Raw genomic sequence first — 21,372 nt, forward strand, 5'->3', positions numbered from 1 at the left:
ACGAAAACACTCTGCCACTGTTAAACCTCCCGCGCTATAGTGTCTTCCTCTCATTTATCCTTCTTTACCCTCTTTATCGTTCCCAGGGCTTCTATACTGCAGTCAGATTCGCATGTCAAAGACTTTAGAAGCAGGCAGTCATCAGCACTTCTGCATTAAACACTGACAGCAGAGAGGGAATTGGAGCTCAGAGCAGATTTTCTCCTTTACATAATCTAAAAATAAAATGGACCACTATCTACATCAGGCATATCACTGTGAGGTCAGCACCTCGTAGCAACTCATTATTCCTCAAGGAATTTTAGAGGAAATTGTACAATGGCAGTAACGGAGTAAAATGATAAGTGCCAAGACCTATACGCTGGGATTTAAAGCTAAAGGAAAGACCTAGCTTCAGGCAGTGAACCTGGAAATCCAGCCCACACTGATCTTCAAACACCATCCCACGAGTTGACTGTCTCTTTTGATTGGCCTTTCTTATGTCTAGGTTCTGAAGAATCAGCTTTCATGCTCGGAAAAGTCCACTGTTGAAGCCATGAGCAGAAGCCAGCAGGTCTAACTGGCACTTCTTCAGAAATCACAAGCAGGAGAGGAAGCAGTGCCATGAACCAATTACCAATCGCTGGCTCAATTGATCTTCAAAATAAGAAAGGAAATGAAAAGACAGAAGAGGAAGAGAAGGCTGACCAAACAGCCTGGCCTCATTAGCTCATGCACCCTGCTTCTCTGATGAGGCCAAAGGGCAGAGGGTTGCATGGCATCAAAGGCTGTCCAAACCAATCTGAGCCCCTTTACCCGCCGCTTGTCAACCTGACAGAACAGGGGGCGCTATGCAAGAAAAGTGGTAATGATTCACCTGGATGGGTTCAGGCGGTGAAAAAAAAAAATAGGTAATAGCTTTGGGTAACTGAATGTCAAGTGTTAATAATAACAGTCTCTAAGACACTCTGTCCTAAAGCTCAATGACGATATCGCAGCGGTAATTGGACTTTCTTCTTGTTAGAATTCTCTACAACTCAAAAGAGCACCTTTTATTCTGACACGCACATTGTTTCAGACTTTAAATCACACGTTTGGCATCGATCGCGCTCCCATCCTGACACAAGCACACAAGGCCTCGAATTCAGGGCAAATATAATATCACGGGGTAAATAACACTCCCACTTCTGGAGAAGAGACTGTTTCATGTACAAGGTCACTGCAAACGAGTGCTGCAAATGACCACAAAACCATGAAGCTGCATTTTTATTTATTTATTAGACCCACCTTATCTAATCTTTCAATAAAACTGCTCTCTGATGCAGATGGATTTGAGGAACAGAGAATTCATTTTAAGAGTCCGGAAAGGCGAGACGAGAAAACACGGCATTGGGTGTTTGAGATTTAGTGGCAGCACTTACCTTGTTTCCGATCGCCTTTTTAGGGGGAAAGCTGAACGTGTCGACTTGAGGGTACTTGACACGCAGATGATTGTGGAGCGCTCTGAACTCTGCGTAACGCCGATACACATTCCACTCGTTGTCCAAGATCCGGATGTATACCTGAAACATGGAATGTGCAATGAATATGTCTCAAATTGTCAGCTATTCTATAACATCAAAGAGCTTGGTCGGGCAAACGCACGAGAGTGTGGAAAAGCGCTTAACATGGGCAAATGAACAGCGTGAAGGAAAGGGTCAAGGCAGGATGCTGCAGCTTTTTCCACACCTTTCGTCTGTTCCTCTCCTCTCTAGACCCTGCAGTCATACTCGAATTAACTGAGCAGGCCCTTTGATCACTGCATGATCAGAAGCAGCATGTCCACTGGGTTTCAACTGTGTATGTGTGTGTATGAGAAAACAGGTCCACATGAAAGTGTGCGTGTGTATGTGTGTGCGCAGAGACCAAAACTGAGCAGAAACAGAATTTCAGGCAGTAAAAGTTAAGTTGCATGCTAATAGCAAAAAACCCAAATATGTTTACCCATAATATGATCTCATATGATTAAGCTTTAATTATGATGCGTTCATCGCATTTAACAACTTTTTTTTTTTTTATAATCTAATTTTAGAACAGCAATGTGGATCCACAGTAACAAAAATGAAGCAACTTATAGAAACTAATAGAAACTTATTAAAATAATAAAAGCAACAAAACAGCTTAAATAAATAAGCAAATTAAAAAACCCAAAGAGAGAACTGACTAAAAGAATATTATGTTATTTACCCTAAGAACATTTCAACATTTCACCTTATTTAATAAAAACATTTAATAAATAAATAAAACAGTTGATGCATATGTATGAATTTATTTCAAGAACAGATTTTGTCATTTCTTTGTCATTTTGCCACCCAAGTAAGTTTCATTTAGAAGAAAAGCAGCCAACAAGTGCTGAGCATATGCTGGAATATCTTCAAATCTGTTGAAAAAGCATCTCAGGTGGCTGACTCATGAATCTGCTGAGAAAATTCTAAGACGCCTGCATCTGCCATCAAGTAAGTTTAAATGTGTTTATTATATATATATATATATATATATATATATATATATATATATATATATATATATATATATATAAAATAGACACAAAAATACATGGTTTATACGTGTGTTTATGTTTAAAAATAAGGCCAAAAAAAAAAAACCCCTAAATCTGTCCAGTATTGTGTGAATTATATTATTATTATTTTTGTAGATACCAGCTGCTTCTCTGGATTAATTAAGAATGTAATTAGTCCTGAACAGACACTGTATCTGTTATTCAAAGGAGGCTTTCAGATGCTGTAATAAACGCAAACATAAAAAGCCTGACAAGCGCACAGATGCATGAGCTCAACAGGAGAAAATCAAATCACAAACCCATGGTGTATTAAAGCAAATACATTCCCACAGAGGTGGCCTCATTAGCATACATATTTATGGAAACAGATCATCCTCTAAAGAGCAATCACTCTACTCAGTAATTGAAAATTAATTCTTTTGTAATTTGGAAAATAAAAGACAGGGGAGGACCGTGACTCGCTGCACCAGTGGAAATAGACTCTTTGTTGACATAAAAATTTCATTAAATGTAATAATGTCTCTGGCTACATGTGCTGGAAATGTTGGAATGGGTCCAAACACGCATTTATTTTTTTAAAGCTTTGAAGAAAAATGATGACTTTCTTTCAGAGGTCATAATCAGGAAATGCAAAATCAAAGCACAGAAAGAAAACATCTCTGACAGACATATTATATCTGTTCACATCAAGTGTTAAATATGTTTAACTCATCAATAATACAACATTGCTTGATTATAGACAGGGAACATCATTTGGCAAAAGTCATGATGCATCATTCAACATGATAGTGGCTTTTGACAGCATTTATATTTTTCAGAAAAAAAAAATTACAGGGGAAGTATAAAAAGAGCAGCCACAGTGAATGAATCATACTAAAAGCAAATGTCAGCCTGGAGGAGGATGCTAATATTTTGCCCAACCGTGAAGGCATTTACAATATCTCATTATATCCTTGTTGATAGAGGAAGTGTACCTCACCAGGGGTTTGAGAAATGGAAGAAAGCCATTTTGTAGAGACGCATACAAACGTGCGCACACACATGCATGTACACATTCTAATAAAAACACCTTGATTTTGTGTGTATATGCCACGAGCAGTGCGTCCACACGCTGCACAGTTATAACAGAAACATGTTGGGTTTAAATGGAGCTTGGCAGGATGGTTAACTGATGGTGTTCAGCTTTCATGAAAGCTGTGGTCTGACCAATTCATTTCCAGAGGTACCACACTGAAAGGCTTCCTCATCTCACCAGGGCAACTACATCAACCTATAGGGACCTTACGTATAATTACGTCTAAACACACTGGCGCACACACACACACAGCACAGCACAGCACAGACAGCAGGGCGGAAACTGGACCTGTCAGTGCAGGAATGAGAAATGACTGTCTGGGTCCATAGGTACAGAACCTGAAGATCACACTGAGTTTGCGCTATAGCGAGCAGACACTCACTGTCAAACCTGTGGGGTTTATTTGAGCCTGTCCAAGTCGCAGGGGGGGTTGCAGTTGTGAGCGAGGTAACGGAAGAGCACTGTCAAAAACTATTTTCGGTCATGACTAGTTCCTGTCTTAACAGGTGCGCCTTTTGGCCAAGATCCTAGTGGAAATCCTACTCAAGCTGGCTGGCGTCTGTTTCACATTGATTCTTTTGTGTGCTTAAAGGCTGTCTGGTCTCAAACTGTGCAGAGAATTGGCACCAGGAGCACATGTTAAAGAATACATTCACCTGCACAGTGTAATTACAGCCATTCTACAGCCAGCCTTCTTTGTATAAAAGAACAAGTGGCTGCAAAGGAAACATAAGAACTGATCATTTGATATGCAAGCCCAGTTAACGTTTTCCCTCTACAAATCTACAAAGACTGGCAAATTAGCCCGAATTTTATTTAGAAAAAATATTTTCAGGACAAAGGGAAGAGAGGGAGAGAGAGAGAGAAAAAGAGAGAGAGAAAGAAGTGGGAGCAATAAGGAGTGAGGAGGGACTCGTTAATTAGAAATATTCAGCGGCAGCATCTGTCACCTGTGTGCAAAATCGAGTAATTCTCAGGTGATGGTGTGTGTGTGTGTGTGTGTGTGTGTGTGTGTGTGTGTGTGTGTGTGTGTGTGTTCATACTGGCATAATTTACTCTGCTATAAAAGAATCCAGCAATAAATTTGACCACCGTTGTGGAATGTGGAATGAGGCACTAATAAAATACATCACCATCCGAAAATTCTCAAAGGCAAAAACTGAACTAACCAATCAACAATAATCAAAAGGTTGAACATGACAGGCTGACCTTATCCGGCCTCTTTAAAAGCATGTAAACAAAAAAGGCAGTAAGAGCAGTTGGCAGCGGCGCTCTGATGTACAAAAGCGTAACAACAACTTACAGCAAGTTGCAGAGAGCGAACGATGGGAGAGAAGCACATCTGACCTTTTCGTCCGGCACTTATTGATCTCACTTGTTAAAAAGACCTGAAGTGTAATAAAGTCAACTCTTTGTAGTTGCCATGTAACTGATCCTCAAGCACCACGCGGGCTGTCTGGTCATGTAGCAGAAAAAAACGCCAGCAAGATAGATCGCTCATGGGGGGGAGTGATGGAGGAAGCGAAAGTGCGTAAAGTGACATTTGGCAGCTGCAGCAGCACAGAACAGCTGATGGGCCCATAATCACTTGAAGTCCAGGTGAGCTCGGTGAGGACACACAGCACAGCGAGGAAGCCGATTAGTGTCTGAGCTTCACTGAGGGGATCATTAGAGGAAGTGACAGTGGCTGAATTTAGAATGAGGAGTAAAAGGATGTGATAAGCACAAGTTGGTGGCAATCTTACAGGAAGGGGAAAAAAAGCCAAAACAATAGACAAACGACTGCATGCATGAATCGTTATTACCAGGATCCCAGCGTGGAGCCAGTGGTAAGGAGGAAATGTTCTGATTTATTTTGACAGCTCACGCTGAGACAACAATCAAAAGGTAAATGAATGCTATGCACCATTATTTCATATGCACTGCTATTTATTTACTGAGCGGAAGTGAGAAACGCATTACCACTAATTCTACTTCACTATAAAGTGCTGGTTATTTAACCAACTGGGGTGTGACAGTTATAAAATCTACGAGGAGATACAGAGAGAGCATTCATGAGTGGAAAAAAAGAATATATTAATAACTCTGAGTGAACTGTACATGAAGAGTGCAAACATATTCCTTTGAAGCATTAATCGGAAATGCAATTGCAGTCCATGAAAGCTGTCAAAAATGCCCGTGCGTGCGATTTATCCGAGAAAAAGAGGATGATTTCTGCCGATTTACATCCCATTCTGTAAAGCCACGGATATAAACGTCGGTTGCAAACCAAAAAAAAAAAGCAAAAAAGGCGAAAGTAGACAAGACGAGAGGAAAGATGAAGAGATGAAAGGAGGGAAGAGAATAGGAGAGGAGGCCAGCGAGAAGATGAAAGAAGAGGAGCCACGGAAAGGGAAAGTGAGAAAAGAAGAGGGGAAAGAGGACAGGAGTCAAGGAGGGAAAGAGGAGAGGAGGAGACAAGTAAAGAGAAGAGGAGAAAAGGCGAGAGGAGAGGGGACACAAGGAGAGGAGACAATATGAGACGAGAGGAGACAAGAGAAGACGAGAACCCTGGAAAAGAAAGAAATAAGTGTAAGTGAATAGCTGCCTCTTCCCTTCAGCCTCTCGACTTGTCAGTGAGGTCTTAGTGCCAGTGTGCTGCTGCTCTCTCATCCATATGAATGAGCAATATGTGTGTGTGTGTGTGTGTGTGTGTGTGTGTGTGTGTGTGTGTGTGTGTGTGTGTGTGTGTGTGTGTGTCGGCTGCTCAGCCACCATAATGAGGATGAACAGAAGATCATCCCAGCTTTGTAATGAGAGCCAGTTTAAAAGGTTAAACATTCACAGTCTCCCTCTCACTCTTTCACTCTCCCTCATATTCTCTCTCCTGCAGAGTTTAACAAACTACAGTCGATAACTTTCATTTGTCACCATTTCTTGTCTGCACAGAAAAGCAGTAAGAGGCTCTGGTTTCATTCATTTACACAGAAACGTTCAGCAAAAAAAACATTAGGTAGTTAAGTAGATGAAAATATGTGAACCTTTTGACAAAAGCATGTGTGAAAGTGAGGCACATATACAAATTATACTAACATAATGAGAACCTCTAAATTGGTCGTCAGTTACTTCCTGTTTCACTAGGGTTTAAATATGATGTGAAACAGAGGTCAAATTTCTTAAGTCATTTATTAACATAAAAGAATACACAAATGAAATAAAGGGAAAAGTGTGTGAACCTCAATAAAATCAGTCAGTGTTTCTAAAAATAGCTACATATCTGAAAATGGCATATTCACTGATAGGGTGGTACCTAAGACAATGACCACAAGGATCAGGGTTGGAGATTTGTTTAAAAGTAGGAAAAATGAGCAAGCGTAAAGATTTGAATGAGTTTGACAAGGGCCAAATTGTAATGGCTAGTCAACTGGGTCAGAGCATCTCCAAAACTGCAGCTCTTGTGTTCCTTTGCAGTGGTGGATTTAGGCTGCCTGGTGGTTGGCAAGACGCTTTTCTGCAAAAAAAAATTTTACTTGTTTTGTTTTTTTACCACTCATTTGCACAATTGCATCAATTATTCTATCCTATTCTATTCTATTCTGTCACGGTGAATGAACCTGTTCGGGACTCGGAGTCTGCACCCACTGCCCTGAGAAGTTCCCTCGCTCTTACACTCAGAAAGGAGAGATGGGGGTTGGGTGACGTCATGTCAGTAAAAAGAGATGAATCCACATTAAAATTATCGATGACAAAAAAGGTCTAAACTCTCAGAAGCCCAATTTAGGCAAAAAGAGGAAAGATATAGGGGCAAACATGCAAAAGATAAAGATGTGTATGAAGTTCAACAGCAAGCAGGACATTTTGAGAGGAACAAATGATGGAAAAAACTCCTGACTCAAACTCGCCTGTAGCCTTTTTTGCATGATTTTTTAAAAGGTTAAAAAGAAGATTTTGGGCTCATGATCATTTATAAGATATCAATCAGTGTTTAACTAACTATTATTCTATTAATAGATTGTTAGATAGTCTTTTTTACATAAACTGAGGCTTTTTTTACTCGAACGAAAGTTTAAAGGGAGCACTTTTAATTTTACTGGAGAAACATTTTACAGAGTGGATCTCTCTTTTACTCAAGTACCTGCTACATGTACTTCATTCACCACTGGTATCTACCAAAAGTGGTTCAAGGAAGGAACAGTGGTGAACCGGTGACAGGGTTATGGAAAGTAAAAGCTCACTGATGCAGGTGGGGAATGAAGGCTGATCCGTGTGGATCCAACAGGCGAGCTTCTGTAGCTCATATTGCTGAAGTTAACGCTGTCTGTTAATGTTCGACGGGTCAGGACTGTTTTATTCCTGATCTGAGTATGTACATAAGGCTAAGTAGATTCATAGATGCTAGCTGCAACTAGGTTCTATGGTCAGAGGTCAAAGCTTTTAGTGAATGGATTTGCATTAAAGAAGGGTCTTTAAACAGAAAATAACCTAAACACTACAGTGGAGATTGGATCAATACATTTGTGGTGCTGTACTAGGAACTGTTCACCAAATGTCCTACCAACCTTGTTAGGCTCATCATTGACCTGTGCTTTCTGGTTGCCTTTGCCAGGAAGCCATAACCTGGTCTGGTACAACCCAACAATAACCTGCAATGGTCTCTAATCAAAATAATAAAGTCTAGTTCAACTCCATGTCTAATTTGTAGGTTGAATCCCTACGACATGAGCACATGGGCCGAACAAATTATGAAGTCACCTCACAGTCAATACCAGCTCACATGTGAACACTCAAATGTGCTTGTTACATTTAAAGACATATCTAGCAACAGTGCGTAATGTTTAAATGTGAGGTAACTGCACTGGGTAAGCATTTGAATCATTTTAGAGCTTTTATAACGCACTCTACTGAATTCCACTCTTTTTTTTTGTGTGTCACTGTTTCCATATCCTGATTTTGGAAATGTGCCTAGCATCTGCTCAAGCTAATTAATATGCCTAGTAAATCTACCAACAGACAAACCACATCCTCACTTTGCACAACAACAGTAAGAGACTCCACCAAGAAATCGAATGTAGAATAAAGCCAACCATAAAATATATATATATTAAAAAAAAAATTGGACCTTAAGGGGAACTCGTGCACTTCTGTAAAGCTTTAAACCTACTCTATAGGGTGTGTTTAGGGTATAAGTTACACATTAAAGACCCCAGCGACATGGAAAGTTACAGCTTAGTTGCTATTTGTTCTGAGAATGTGTGCAGCAATAAGAGTGTATTGCATTTAAACAAACATAACAAATGTAAACATTTCTTTTAGAAACATTAATAGAGAGTAGATTTCTTTTCTTACTGGTTGTTGGGTAAGTGAATATCAACAGTTCTGAACCCGTATATCAACCACTATATCAACCCGCTTGTCTGCCGGGCAACTGTGAATGAAAATCTGATAGCTGGGACATGTAATATGCTTGTCCTAAATGCCCACGCTGGTGCTAACAGCAGCCTAACATCAATTTCAGATATGTCTCTATCATTGTCTGTATGAGACTTCAATCAGAAACACCAAGCAAAGCACAAGAGCTCAGAGGCAATTTTTAAATGTTCATGTGGGGATTGTGTTGTGATTAATAACAACCCAGAAATGATTTGCCTCTATTAATAATCAACATCATCATTAAACTTAGCATCCTAATTGGTGGCAACCTGATCACATGAATCATTATACCATAATCTGAATAATATCATGCATAGATACATGGGCATACTTCAGCTGCAAATCACATCAAAGTTGTACATGCAGATTGCGATTCCCTTCTTTCAGACGCTAAACCGAGCTCTGATACGGTTTCGCTGACTAGAAAAATAGAAGCAGCTGATATTAAAGGCTTTTCGACATCCTATGATGTGTTCAGTGGGAATGTAGAGGATATGAATCATGCAGCGAGTCTCGGTTTCACAGTGCAGATTTATAGAAATTCAATGGATGTGACTTCATATATCCATATTCTGTTCTATCAGTAGACAAATCATTAACTACAAACTTCTATACAATAACTGCAGAGTATGCAAGCAAGTGTGCTATATTTCGCCCTCCCTCTCTTTCTCTCTCTCTCTCTCACACACACTCTCTCCCTCCCTCTGCCCCCGAGCTGACACACACATTAATAATGGCACACACTTTTGCAGCCTAGCTACACTAATCATAAGAAATGGCAACTATTTGGAATTCAAATAAACACGCTGAGACAGGAAGGGGAAAAAAACAAGAATTATGAAATCCCATTAACCTAATAAAAAAAAGTTAAAACTTTGCTGAGTTGCGAGAGAGATTGGCCTCAGCTGGCTCACAACTACAAGGGAATAACTTATTTGAAGACTGTGTGGATTTTGCATGCTGGAGTTCCTGGAGAAACCGATACTGCTTCCTACTCTGAACGGCTTCTTACACAATAAGGAGATCGAGCAAAATCGGACCAGACACAGGCACTGTGTCAGGTTCATGCAAAATGCATTACTTAATTATAAGTCCTTTATGTCTGAGTCAGGTGTGTTTGAACAGGGAAACCTCCTTGGTGTATTCAATACTTCTTTCATTAGCAGGCAATCAGGATTCTCTGTAATCACAATGACAGCGGTGTTACAAGACCGTGTTTACTGATCGGGCGTTAAAATTACAGATAGAAGGATTCTGGTTGCATTGAGGCAGTTGAGCGTCTGGTCATTGTTAGAATCCCTTGATAAATCTCTTTCTTGTTGCTGTGGGAATGCATGCAGAGCGAACATTTTGCAAAGGCAGACTGACAGTAACACTGAAAATGAGGCTTTTACACCAACTTCACACTTTGTCTCTCTACTGGCAATGATACACACACACACACACACACACACACACACACACACACACACACACACGACAAACCTGGTTAGGAAGGTCATGAAAAGCAGCCTCTGTGGCAAAGGATTAAGGTGAGTATTCCTTTGACAGGGTCATTAAACCCACTTTTTTTTATAACCCTTTCACACTGAAATTCCATAAGACTGAGCAAGTGCTTTTGGCGCAGCTGTTATATTTTTTCATTATGTGACAATAAAGGGAGGGTGAGGAATTCCTCACAGCAAAACAAAGCAGCAGCAATATAACTGACAATCAGTTACACTCTTTTCTATAGGCACCCAAAGTCATTTGGATCTTATTTTCCTCACACACACACACATAATTTCAAGGCTGAAAATCCGTCCTGTGGGAGATGCTCTACTTCTTCGTGGATTCACAAAAACTTTTTGTTCAGCCGTACCTACACAGCCGCCGCTGCCTGGCCAGCCACGGAAACTTCCAGCGTCCCCAAGGACTATCTTCAGCCTTAGCCTTCACAAGAGGAACTTTTTTTTTTTTTACTCTTTTTATTTTTATTTTTATTTTTTTTATTTATTTTTTTTTTACAAAAGAGCCAGCCAGATTTAGACCCAAGATAAATCAGGTGCTTCACTGCTCGGATCAGTGCACATTCTGAACATAAGATACCTAAGAGGCACACACTTGACCACACTTAAACAAATAGCACACGTCTCTATACAGAAGATAACCCAGTGACATCCACACAAGTATATGCCCAGTAATTTATTACAATACACAATCAGCAGATTGCAGAGTTATCTTTCACTAATGTGTGTTCTACAGTAAACACAGATAAGTGATGAGCACTCTAATGCTCCTATAATGGACATCAAACACAGTGTTTTTACTCGGGCGGCAGGATTCGTACAGAGAAACGCACAGATGTGGATCAGGTGTATCACTTGAGAACAGGATGTTTAGCCCCACTAACAGACCCATTACATCAATAGATGCAATAGGAGATCTTTTCAAATCATTGGATAGGACTCCAGTCCATTACAGGACACCAGGTTCACACTTATTCACACACTCTTGTCACACCTCGAGACGATCTTATATAGCCAATTCAGCATGTATATTTTTTAAAGGGGTGGGAGAAAACTGGGGTGTTTTTAAGGGGTGAGAGGAAAACCAGAGGAAACCCACATCGACAGGAACATTCAAATTAAAGCCAGGACACTATGGCTGAGAGGTGCAAGCACCATAATAATTAAAAAAAAGCTAAAGGGATTCTTTAGACCTGTTTACAAACAGGGGCTAAACGGAAAAGCCATCAAGGTGAAACCACAGTTAGCAACAACTGACCTGGCTGCTTTAGTGATTACCACGTCTGACTTTGGGGAATAAAGTAATTAAATAAAGGACAACCAACCTCTCTTAGCAGTAAACTACACTAAAGAACTGCTTTACTTGAATAAAACCCTTTAATCTAAATGATCTGTGATTAACTTTTAGCACTGCCCTATGTTAAAAGAACACAAGCGTCCCACATGTTCATTCTTGTCGGACACATTTGCATCAGTCGGCTCATTGCTCTATTAGGCAGGACAGAGCTCAGTCACAAGAGCAGCCATGCTTAAAAAGCATGGAGGTACACAGGGCTCAGGAAGCACACGGTATGACATGCCTGACAAACCAGGTCAATAAGACATCCTGGGTGAGGACAGCCGTATGCGTACGGAACAAAATGTTTCCTGCAATGCCCAGACATGGTTATTAAGAAGATTTTCCTCAACTGCATGCAAAGTGGTAGGATTTATTTGAGGCATGCAACTAGATGAACATGGCAGGTGACATGATACCTGGTAGATGTGATAGGCGTTGGCAGCCCGGCCTTGCAGAAAGACGGAGGGGATCCACACATTGACAAGAGCGCGGTGAGCTCTAGGGGAAAGAATAGAATACAGTATTCAGGCCACTAATCTATAGCATAGACGTCACAAAGAAGGCAGCATTCAAAACATTAATGTTAATCAACTCTGCAGCATGTAAGAGAAGTTTTGTGAACCAGAGATTTAACACAGCCAGAGCTTTTCCATAAAGAGCTACATGCGTCATAGACAATATGGATTAAGTGCCAATACCATATCTAGCATTTTCATCAGCGGTTATTACAAGACGTAGGTGCTATGAGCAGGATTCTCAGCATGCTCTGTGCGCAATTTCCTTTTCTCACTATAATCAATGAAGGTCTGGTAGAGAAAATGAGACACCCTTATGCTTCAAAGGTCACAGCATGGTAGGAATGGTAGCTTTTTTGGTACTTTTCAGAAAGCACAAGTATTAAACCACACTATTCATATTACTACAGTTCAGCTCAATATGACACAGTTAGCCTACTGGTTATACAGTAGTACTTATTGAAATAATGTATAGCACTATATACCATCTACTCATCACTGTCTAGAGCAGGACGCACTTACGTCTCAAAGTCAGAGAGACTGGGATCATCAGAGGTCTGACTCAGGTCTCCAGGCACCTATATGAGCAGAAGAAAAAAAATTTTAATAGTGAATTGTTTGAGTGCACTGTTTTCACCCGATCAATACTTTTCCTTGAAGGTCTTTAAAATGTAACGAGGCTTTCAAAGAAAAAAAAACAATAATTGTTTGCCTCTTTAATATCGGTGCGTATGCATGGAGGATTTTAATTTGAGGACAACGCTGCTCGAAAAACTTTATTATTTATTATTAAAACAATAAACAAATGAAAAGCTCAGAATGGAATACATTTGCTAAATATTACACTAAAGCATTAGCATGTTCTATAAATCACTCTGAGCAGCAGTGCTGTAATCCTCTTTATGAGTGTGTGTGTGTGTGTGTGTGTGTGTGTGTGTGTATATATATGCTTTTCCTCCCTCAGTGGATCAGATGTAATGTTAGCATTTATCAGGGTCATGTACTCTTGCACATTGGCAGCAGAGACGAGATGTAAAACATGAGCTCAAACACCAGAGCAAGTCAAGGTCAGTTTAATACATAAGCATACGCCATTTGATGCCCGGGATGAAACAGAGCCATGCGGCTTTCTCTAAAGTCCCTATACCCCGTCACACTACAACTGGAATAGTGTTGTGCTTGCGTGCTCAGGCCTTTAATGCTTATTAAGTAGCTTCAAAAACGATCAACATGTGAGCGCTGCAAGATTTCCCAAGCGCACTGTGATACATGCCACTGCACAATCGCTTCAAAACCATGCTTCTAAATACTTTATAGCAAACCCCACAATTATACACAGCTGTTAACCAGATAAACCTTGTTTCAGCTGCCGAAACCTGTGGTGTGTGCTGCCTTTTTCTGTTTTATGTTCTGCACAAACAACAAATTATATTCTGGTAGAAAAAAAAATAATTGTATTAAAAAGAAAAAAAAAATCCTATAATTAGAAATAATATATAAGCCTAAATTTGCTAAAATTAGCTAAGAAGAGGATGTCGTTATGACTACATTTTTGATGACGCATTTTGATGAAGCGAAAATAGCAAGCAAAAGACCTAAAACCTATCAAGAAGAACAGAAGAAATGTCTGGAAATTGGAGTCATTCAGAAATGATGGAACTGTTGCCAATTAACGGTGAATGAGGCTCTTTGTCCGCTGAATGCCCTGTTGCATTAGGAGGTCATTTATGAATGAATCACCATCAAATTCTAAGAACACAGAGCACATAAAGAGAAGATAAAGGAGAAAAACAAGCTCTCAAGTGTTTTCAAAATGGAAATTCGATCATTTTTGTATAAGAAATGTACTTAAAGGATCTTCGCGGCCAATGTGAATGCATGGATCCTGGTTGAAATACTGTTTAAAGACTGTTAGAGGCCACGCATTACTTGGCAAGTGATACTCAATGCTTTGAAGATTCCTAACAGGCAGAATGTTAAAGCAATTTGTATGGCCCTGCTCAAGCTGCACTCTTGGTAATAGCCTGGATCAGTTTTATATATACATGTGCTGGAGATATGTACAATATATCACCTGAACACACTGATAACACAGAGAAGAGACAGAGTTCATGACCATGTCTATGATTAGAACAGTCTGTGTGTGTGTGTGTGTGTGTGTGTGTATGCCTGACAGAGCAAGACAGTGAGAGTTATTGATTGAAGAGGGAGCAAACCTATGGAGGGAGACAAAGAGAGCCTGTGCTGTAGAGATAGAAAAAGGGAACATGATGATTTACTAGGTGTCGGAGGAGATATCTCATCCATGTGCAAAGGTGTGTGTGTGTTTCTAAATAAGTGTGTGTCTGGGTGCACTCACCGGGCCTCGTAGGTCGATAAGCTCCTGTCTCATCTGGCCGATCAGGTTGTCTTTAGCTATAAGTGAACGATACAGCCTCTCGTTGAATTCAATTAGCTCACCATGCATCTCAGCCACCTATAACACACAAACACACACACACATTTGACTGAGTTAAAATCCTCAGACAGCCAGAAAGCTATTGTTGGGTCCCTGAGTCAGGGCCTCAACTACCTCGATTGTGTCTTATTCATCCCTTTTAAGTTTAAGCATCTGCCAAATGAGTAAACTCTTAAAGTTTATAAACGTTTAAAAAAAAAAAAAAAAAAAAGGAAAAAATGCAATCCCTTCCGACCACTGAATAAAAAAGTAAAACACACATCTATGCAGCCAGCCATGTGGAAAAAGCCATTAAAATACATAATATGAACTATTAAAAATAACATTGTGGAAAAGCTGTTTGGCTGGTCAGCTGACGGACGGAGTAGGTCTCTCACAGGTAGCAGTGTATGTGTGTGTGGTTATGGTTGGAAAGGCTCCTCATTAGAGCCAGTTGCACTGCTGCCAGACGGCTCATCAACTGTCAGAGCACCTAAGTGACGGAGACGGCGGTAGCTCACCATGCCAAGCAGCCCAAGCCAGCATTCATTTGCTTATGGAAATCATGTGTCAATGTACATTTGGGAAAGCAATGCCTCGCCTGACAGATGAATTACGTCAAGTCTGACATGTTTGTTGGTGTCCCTTCCTATAGATGAATTTAAAAGTTAATAGCTCAACATAGAAACCAGGTGCAGACCAATCTAAAAATTAGAGACACTTTCCAAAAAAATAAAAATAAGTGCTCTGCAAAATCACAATGACGTGTCGCTTCATGGTTTGGCGAAAGTGACGGATACAGAAATTACAGGATCTGCCATTTATTTAATATGAAGTGAAACCTGTGTGTCGTTCGGCTTCCTACGAAATCAACAAGGATAAAAACAGATGACAAAGTGCTTATACACAACAGTGGGGGGGGAATATCACTCAATATATGTATGTCAGGATATTAAACAATTATAAATGTATCATGTACACATTAAGACTACACCCTAACCCTAACCCTAACCATAATTATTATGCAGTAGAATTCGAATACTTGCCAAGCAGGTTAACAATAAATCTATGGTTTAGCAATAAATCTATATTTCTTTTTTTTTTTATAGTAAAAAAAATAAAGAAATGTTCGTCTGCATCAGTTGCAAAATTGATGTATAGTAGCTGTGTATTTCTTTTCTCGCTCAGTGCGGTTACCTTTCACTGCTTTCAACAGTTCTCACAAGTAAGCAGATTCAATTATAGGTCAGATCGCACCCGTACATTCCCATAATCAGCATACACAAACTCTGGAAATAATGTTAGCAGTGCATAATGTCAGCACTAACAGTCCCCAAAATTAGGCTTTTTGAATTACATAATTCTTACAAATACCTCAAGAGGACAAAAACTTGTGATGTACTAGCATATAGAGCCGCATGCATGGATTTAGAATAAACACGTGTTTTATTTAAGTCATAAGGCGTTTGTTTCAGCCTCTATTTTTGCAACATGACTCGAAATAAGGTTCTTTAAATAGCTTTGATTCGATGCATTCAATGCATGAAGACGTCTTTACAAGTCTCTTATCTGACATGTTGAAGAAGGACTCCACAAATCAAAACCTCTTCAGCTTATAAAACAAACCAGAACAACAAAGCATGGGAGGCTGCAGGATGAAAATCAACCAGCCAAGGTCAAAATGCTTCGATCTCTCCACTCCCAGTTGAAGAGGAAGTGCTTTCGGGAAGGAAGACGGAAATGACAGACTGGATGAAGCACATCAGTGCTGCTGGTAAAAACTGTATAAAAACACAGTAGTGCCCTAATTGACTACTGCCCCAAAAAACGGAGCTTTGAAGATACCATAATTGGTGAGCTTCCAGGAAAGTGACATATTTCACTGTGTATGTGTGTGTGTGTGTGTGTGTTGTGTGTAAGCAGTCTACTGTATCCCAGACACATCCTGCATACTCAGAAGCAACATGTGAGTACTGTTGCATCTCCAACACCCACACACAAAGGCAAGCTGCTCCATCTCTCTCTCTCTCTCTCTCTCTCACTCACTCACTCACTCACACACACACACACACTCTCAGTTTAATTATTTATTTAGTATCCAAGCTTTTAAATGGGACATTAAAAATGGGAATTAATTTTAAGCGTGAAGGAACCCAATTAATTTTCTTTGAAAGTGTGTGTGTGTGTGTGTGTGTGTGTGTGTGTGTGTGTGTGTGTGTGTGTGTGTGCATGTGTGAGGATGAGAAAGGAGAAAAGGTCCTGTTCACAGTCTGTGAGAGTGTATTCTCAGACTTTAGCTGCCTGGTGGCTCCAATCTACCAAAACAAGGCAGGCCAAAGGAATCAGACAGCATATCAAAGCGCATTACTGCTTTCTGCTGCAGGCCAAAGTGCACTTTTACGTCTGTGCTCTTTTATCCTAATTACATGCTGCCAAGACACTTCACTGCAACCTAAACAATAACTTCACAATCAGCAAGAGTTTATCAATTGCTGGAAAGGGTACGCTTTCACGCAGGAAGCTGCCAATATTTTCGCAGTTCATTTGTTGCTAAGAAAGTTGTGAGTCCAGGTGAGCCCAGGGCGAGATTCAACACAGCGAGTTTCTAGCTGGTAATGTGCTCATAACAATGCAATATACAGAGAGCATGGGGAGAGCTTTAACAAGCTCCTCATGGCTTCAAAAAGTTCATTATTTCTATTGCTGCAGCTCTGTTTACCAAACTAGGAAATAAAAGAAAAAGAACGAACAATTCAAAGGTTCGGGAATAGGCATTTTGTAATGTTGAGGGGAAAAACTTTCAAAAGCTTTCGAACAGAATTCATTTATACAGAAACACCAAATCATTTCAGCAAAGCTACTAACTTTTTAAACAGTTGCTTTCAAAAAATCGACTCATTAAAACCAAAAAGCATAAACTCAATTACGCTCTATTCCAATCGCAATTATACTCCGTCTTCCCCATGAGGTAAAAGTAATTTCAGTGAGAAAGTCGGTGAGCATAAGACTGCTTAAGAAATCGAATAATTTGGATAAGAAATCCCTGTGTCCTGTGTTCTGGGCATGAGTTGTTTTTAGCTCCTTAGCATTCTGTGGTATGTAGCTCTCAGGTATGGGTGTTGTTGAAAAATGGATTAGAGAAAGCACAAGTGAGAGAGAGAGAGAGAGAGAGAGAGAGAGAGAGAGAGAGAGATCTACTCTTTTACCAACCAGTGAACAAAATGCATAGAAATGCTGTAATAGACATCAACTGAAAATCTCTTGCACCATCAGCATGTTAATCAATGCAAAGGGACATTCAGCACCTTTGCTGAGGTAAGTACACACCCCAAGCAGCTACCTGAAGTCTGCAGTGGCAATTGTGCAAATTGCAAAGTGCAGACAAACAAACCAACAAGCTCACAGCCCAGCAGCTGTACCGTGATGGCCAGCAAGAGAAGCAAAGCTGCTCCAGCAGTCAGCAGCATTTCTGCAGATCCAGAAGAGATCAAACCACTGTTCATCAGCAGCAGACTGTTTAGAACTATGCTCAGCAAAAACACATCACTCAAATCACTAAACATCGCTTTGAAATTGCGGTTAGAAAACACATGTAAATTATTAAGGTAGATAAATAATTGAGCTGAACTCTTTTTTAAAGGCTTACTTTATATTTGTGGATCTCAAGTGTAGACCATTCAAGGCCTCAGATCCTCAGATCCTTTGTCATTTGTATAATCAGCAGTGAAGAAATCGCATTATAAATGAACTGATCAAACACACAAGCAAACATGTTCTATAAAATATCCGGTCTGTGGGTTCTTTTCCTGATGTCAGCATTCAGGGTCTTTATCATAACATAAAAATGCACCCCCAACAATTACTAGGTTGTTTTGGGGAAATGTTTTCTGTAGTACATTCATTCAAGAACGGTCAACCTCCATCCATTCAAGAAAAATCCAGTACAAAATTTTCAAAAGGCATAAAATTCTTTCCTCAGGAAAACAGAGTGATAGAGCTGCTACAGAGCTGCTGATGAAGCCCAACTGTGTATGCTGAGGTTACACGAGAACCTGAAGCTACATACACGCTACATGCAGCAGCCAAACTTGAGCAGAGTAAAAAGCCAAGTTATTCAGCCCTAAAAGAAAACCATAGCTGATAGCCTGAGCCCAGGGACAGCGACTACACAAGTAGGACACTTAGATAGACCATGAAAAGAAATCATGGTTTTAGGGCATCATGCACACACCGTGCAACAGCAACAGACCTTCATATTAGAACTTTCCATCCTCGATTCCACACTATAACCAACACTAATGTTTGCTCTGTTACAGTTTGAGTGTTTACTCTGTATTTGGGATTGCTATGGTATTGTAAATTGAAATAATTCTACTCTTAATGCTTTGTCATTGCTGTAATTGTGAACTGTAAAAACTGAATTGAATCAAATTGGAGCGAGAGAGCGAGAGAAAGATGTTGCTGAGGTGTCATGAGTGGAAGAGAGTATAATCAGGACTGGGAGCAGTGTGGCCTGATGCAGCTCTAATGCCTGTAATTGGATGTGAAACAAGTTTGAGGGACAAACAGAGAGAACAGGCTTAGCAAACGCAAACAGTCCTGAACTAGCAGCAGAGCGAGAACGTGCAGCAGCAAGTGAGATAGCGAGAGAAAAGCGAGAGAAAATCAAGAGAGAGAGAGAGAGAGAGAGAGAGAGAGAGAGAGAGAGAGAAAGAGAGAGAAAGAGAATGAATGAATGCTGGTGTCAGTATCTACTCCAGACAATTCACTCTGACAGACAGGGTTTTAGCAGCTCGCCAAAAGGATCCTAATAAGAAAAGAAAAAAAAATCACTGAAAGCAGAAGAGTGCAGCCGGAGAAATTTAGCAACAAATCCTAAAGAGAGAGAGAGAGAAAAGCAAAACCAACAGAGAGATAAAAATCAGTTGCGAGAAATAAAAGGTCAATCCTGCATTTATTCGAAATACATAACACTTTCCAGCACATCAACTTAATATTCATCAACTCATTAGTTGATCACTAATCTTCATTAAGCAAACATATACAGTTTTTGAAGATTTTATCGCTCTCACGTTACTCTAATTAACCTCATCACACAGGCCACTTAATGACTGCGATAGACGTCTCTCAACTAACTGTGCAGCAAATAAAGGCACACTTTATCATCATCATCATAGAACAGTATGATTGGGAAAAAGATAATATGACGCATGATGTCAAACTGTTCCCATATCCGTTCGGGAAAAATTAATTGCATATGACACACAAAGAGTAGCATTATAACAAGGACTAAAAAAAAAAAAAAGTTTTTAATATAAAGTTCTATGAATGAGAGGAAGAGATAGCCAGTGACAGATTTGCACTGGGCCGGTTTTATACGAGTGAAAATTTTAGAAAATCTCTGTCTTTTCCGATCTTCAGCTGTCCGGTGTCGGCGTGCCTGTGCCCACTTTAGCAATAGATTCCTGTTCTCGGCTGACAGGAGTAGAATCTGAAGTGGTCTTCTGCTGTTGTATCCTGTCTTCCTCGAGGTTTGATGTCTTTTGCCTCGGCGTGTTTGTAAAAATACTGAGTTATTTCAGTAGCTTTAGACTTCCTGTTATCTTGAAACTATCTAGCCATTTACCTCTGACCTCTTATACTGGCAAATTGCTATTTCGATTTAAACCCTTGAATTTTGCAAAACTATAATATCACTGCAAATGCAGACTTTTTTCAATATTATTCATCTTTTGTTAATGTCATTGACAGTGCTGTCTGAAGACATCCGTCCAAAAATCTCATGTCCTTGCATGGGGCCACATTCATACAGAATAGAAATATTCCTTCAAATGATGAAGGAGAACAATAGCAATAGCTTTTCAGTGTGACTGCAAATCAATGACTTTGTAGAAAAGCATCCCTGAATGGACAAGACATCAAGAGTAACTGCAAATCAATAGACTCCCTTAAAGCCTTGTGCATTCTGTGATGCTTTTCTGTTTAGCGTGGTCGTAATAAGTAGTAATCTCGGTGTCTTTACCCCTTCTGTCTAATGCATTGTATTAAAACAGCGTACACCGATCAGGCAAAACATTGTAACATTATAACCTTATGACCGGTGAAGTAAATAATACTGATTATCTCTCCATCATAGCACCTGTTAGTGGGTGGGATATTATTAGAAAACAAGTGATCATTTTGTCCTCAAAGTTTATGTGTTAAAAGCAGGAAAAATGGGATTTGAGCGAGTTTCAAATTATAGTTAGACGACTGGGTCAGAGCATCTCCAAAACTGTAGATCTTGTGGTGTGTTGCTGGTCTGCAGTGGTCAGTATCTATCAAAAGTGGTCCAAAGAAGGAACAGTGGTGAACGGGTGACAGGGTTATGGGCAGCCAAGGCTCACTGATACACGTGGGGAGCGAAGACTGATCCGTGTGGTCTGATCCAACAGTCGAGCTTCTGTAGCTCATATTGCTGAAGAAGTAAATGCTGTTTAATGGGTCAGGACTGTTTTAACAACAAAAGGGGGACCAACACAATATTAGGCAGATGCTCATAATGTTATGC

General features: G+C 40.0%; 1 protein-coding gene across 1 annotated transcript in view; it reads right to left on the reverse strand.

Moving 5' to 3' along the window:
• The window catches only part of snx29 (sorting nexin 29), a 77,487-nt gene that overhangs the window by 15,992 nt on the left and 40,123 nt on the right, over positions 1 to 21,372 (reverse strand). The window contains exons 17-20 of the mRNA XM_046853665.1: positions 14,745 to 14,861; positions 12,908 to 12,963; positions 12,287 to 12,368; positions 1,401 to 1,541 (exon numbers count right to left, since the gene is read on the reverse strand). Of these exons, the coding sequence (XP_046709621.1) occupies positions 1,401 to 1,541; positions 12,287 to 12,368; positions 12,908 to 12,963; positions 14,745 to 14,861 (396 nt within the window). The remainder of the gene's footprint in view (positions 1 to 1,400; positions 1,542 to 12,286; positions 12,369 to 12,907; positions 12,964 to 14,744; positions 14,862 to 21,372) is intronic.

Source organism: Silurus meridionalis, chromosome 7 (assembly GCF_014805685.1).
Source record: "Silurus meridionalis isolate SWU-2019-XX chromosome 7, ASM1480568v1, whole genome shotgun sequence".
Lineage (NCBI taxonomy): Eukaryota > Metazoa > Chordata > Actinopteri > Siluriformes > Siluridae > Silurus > Silurus meridionalis.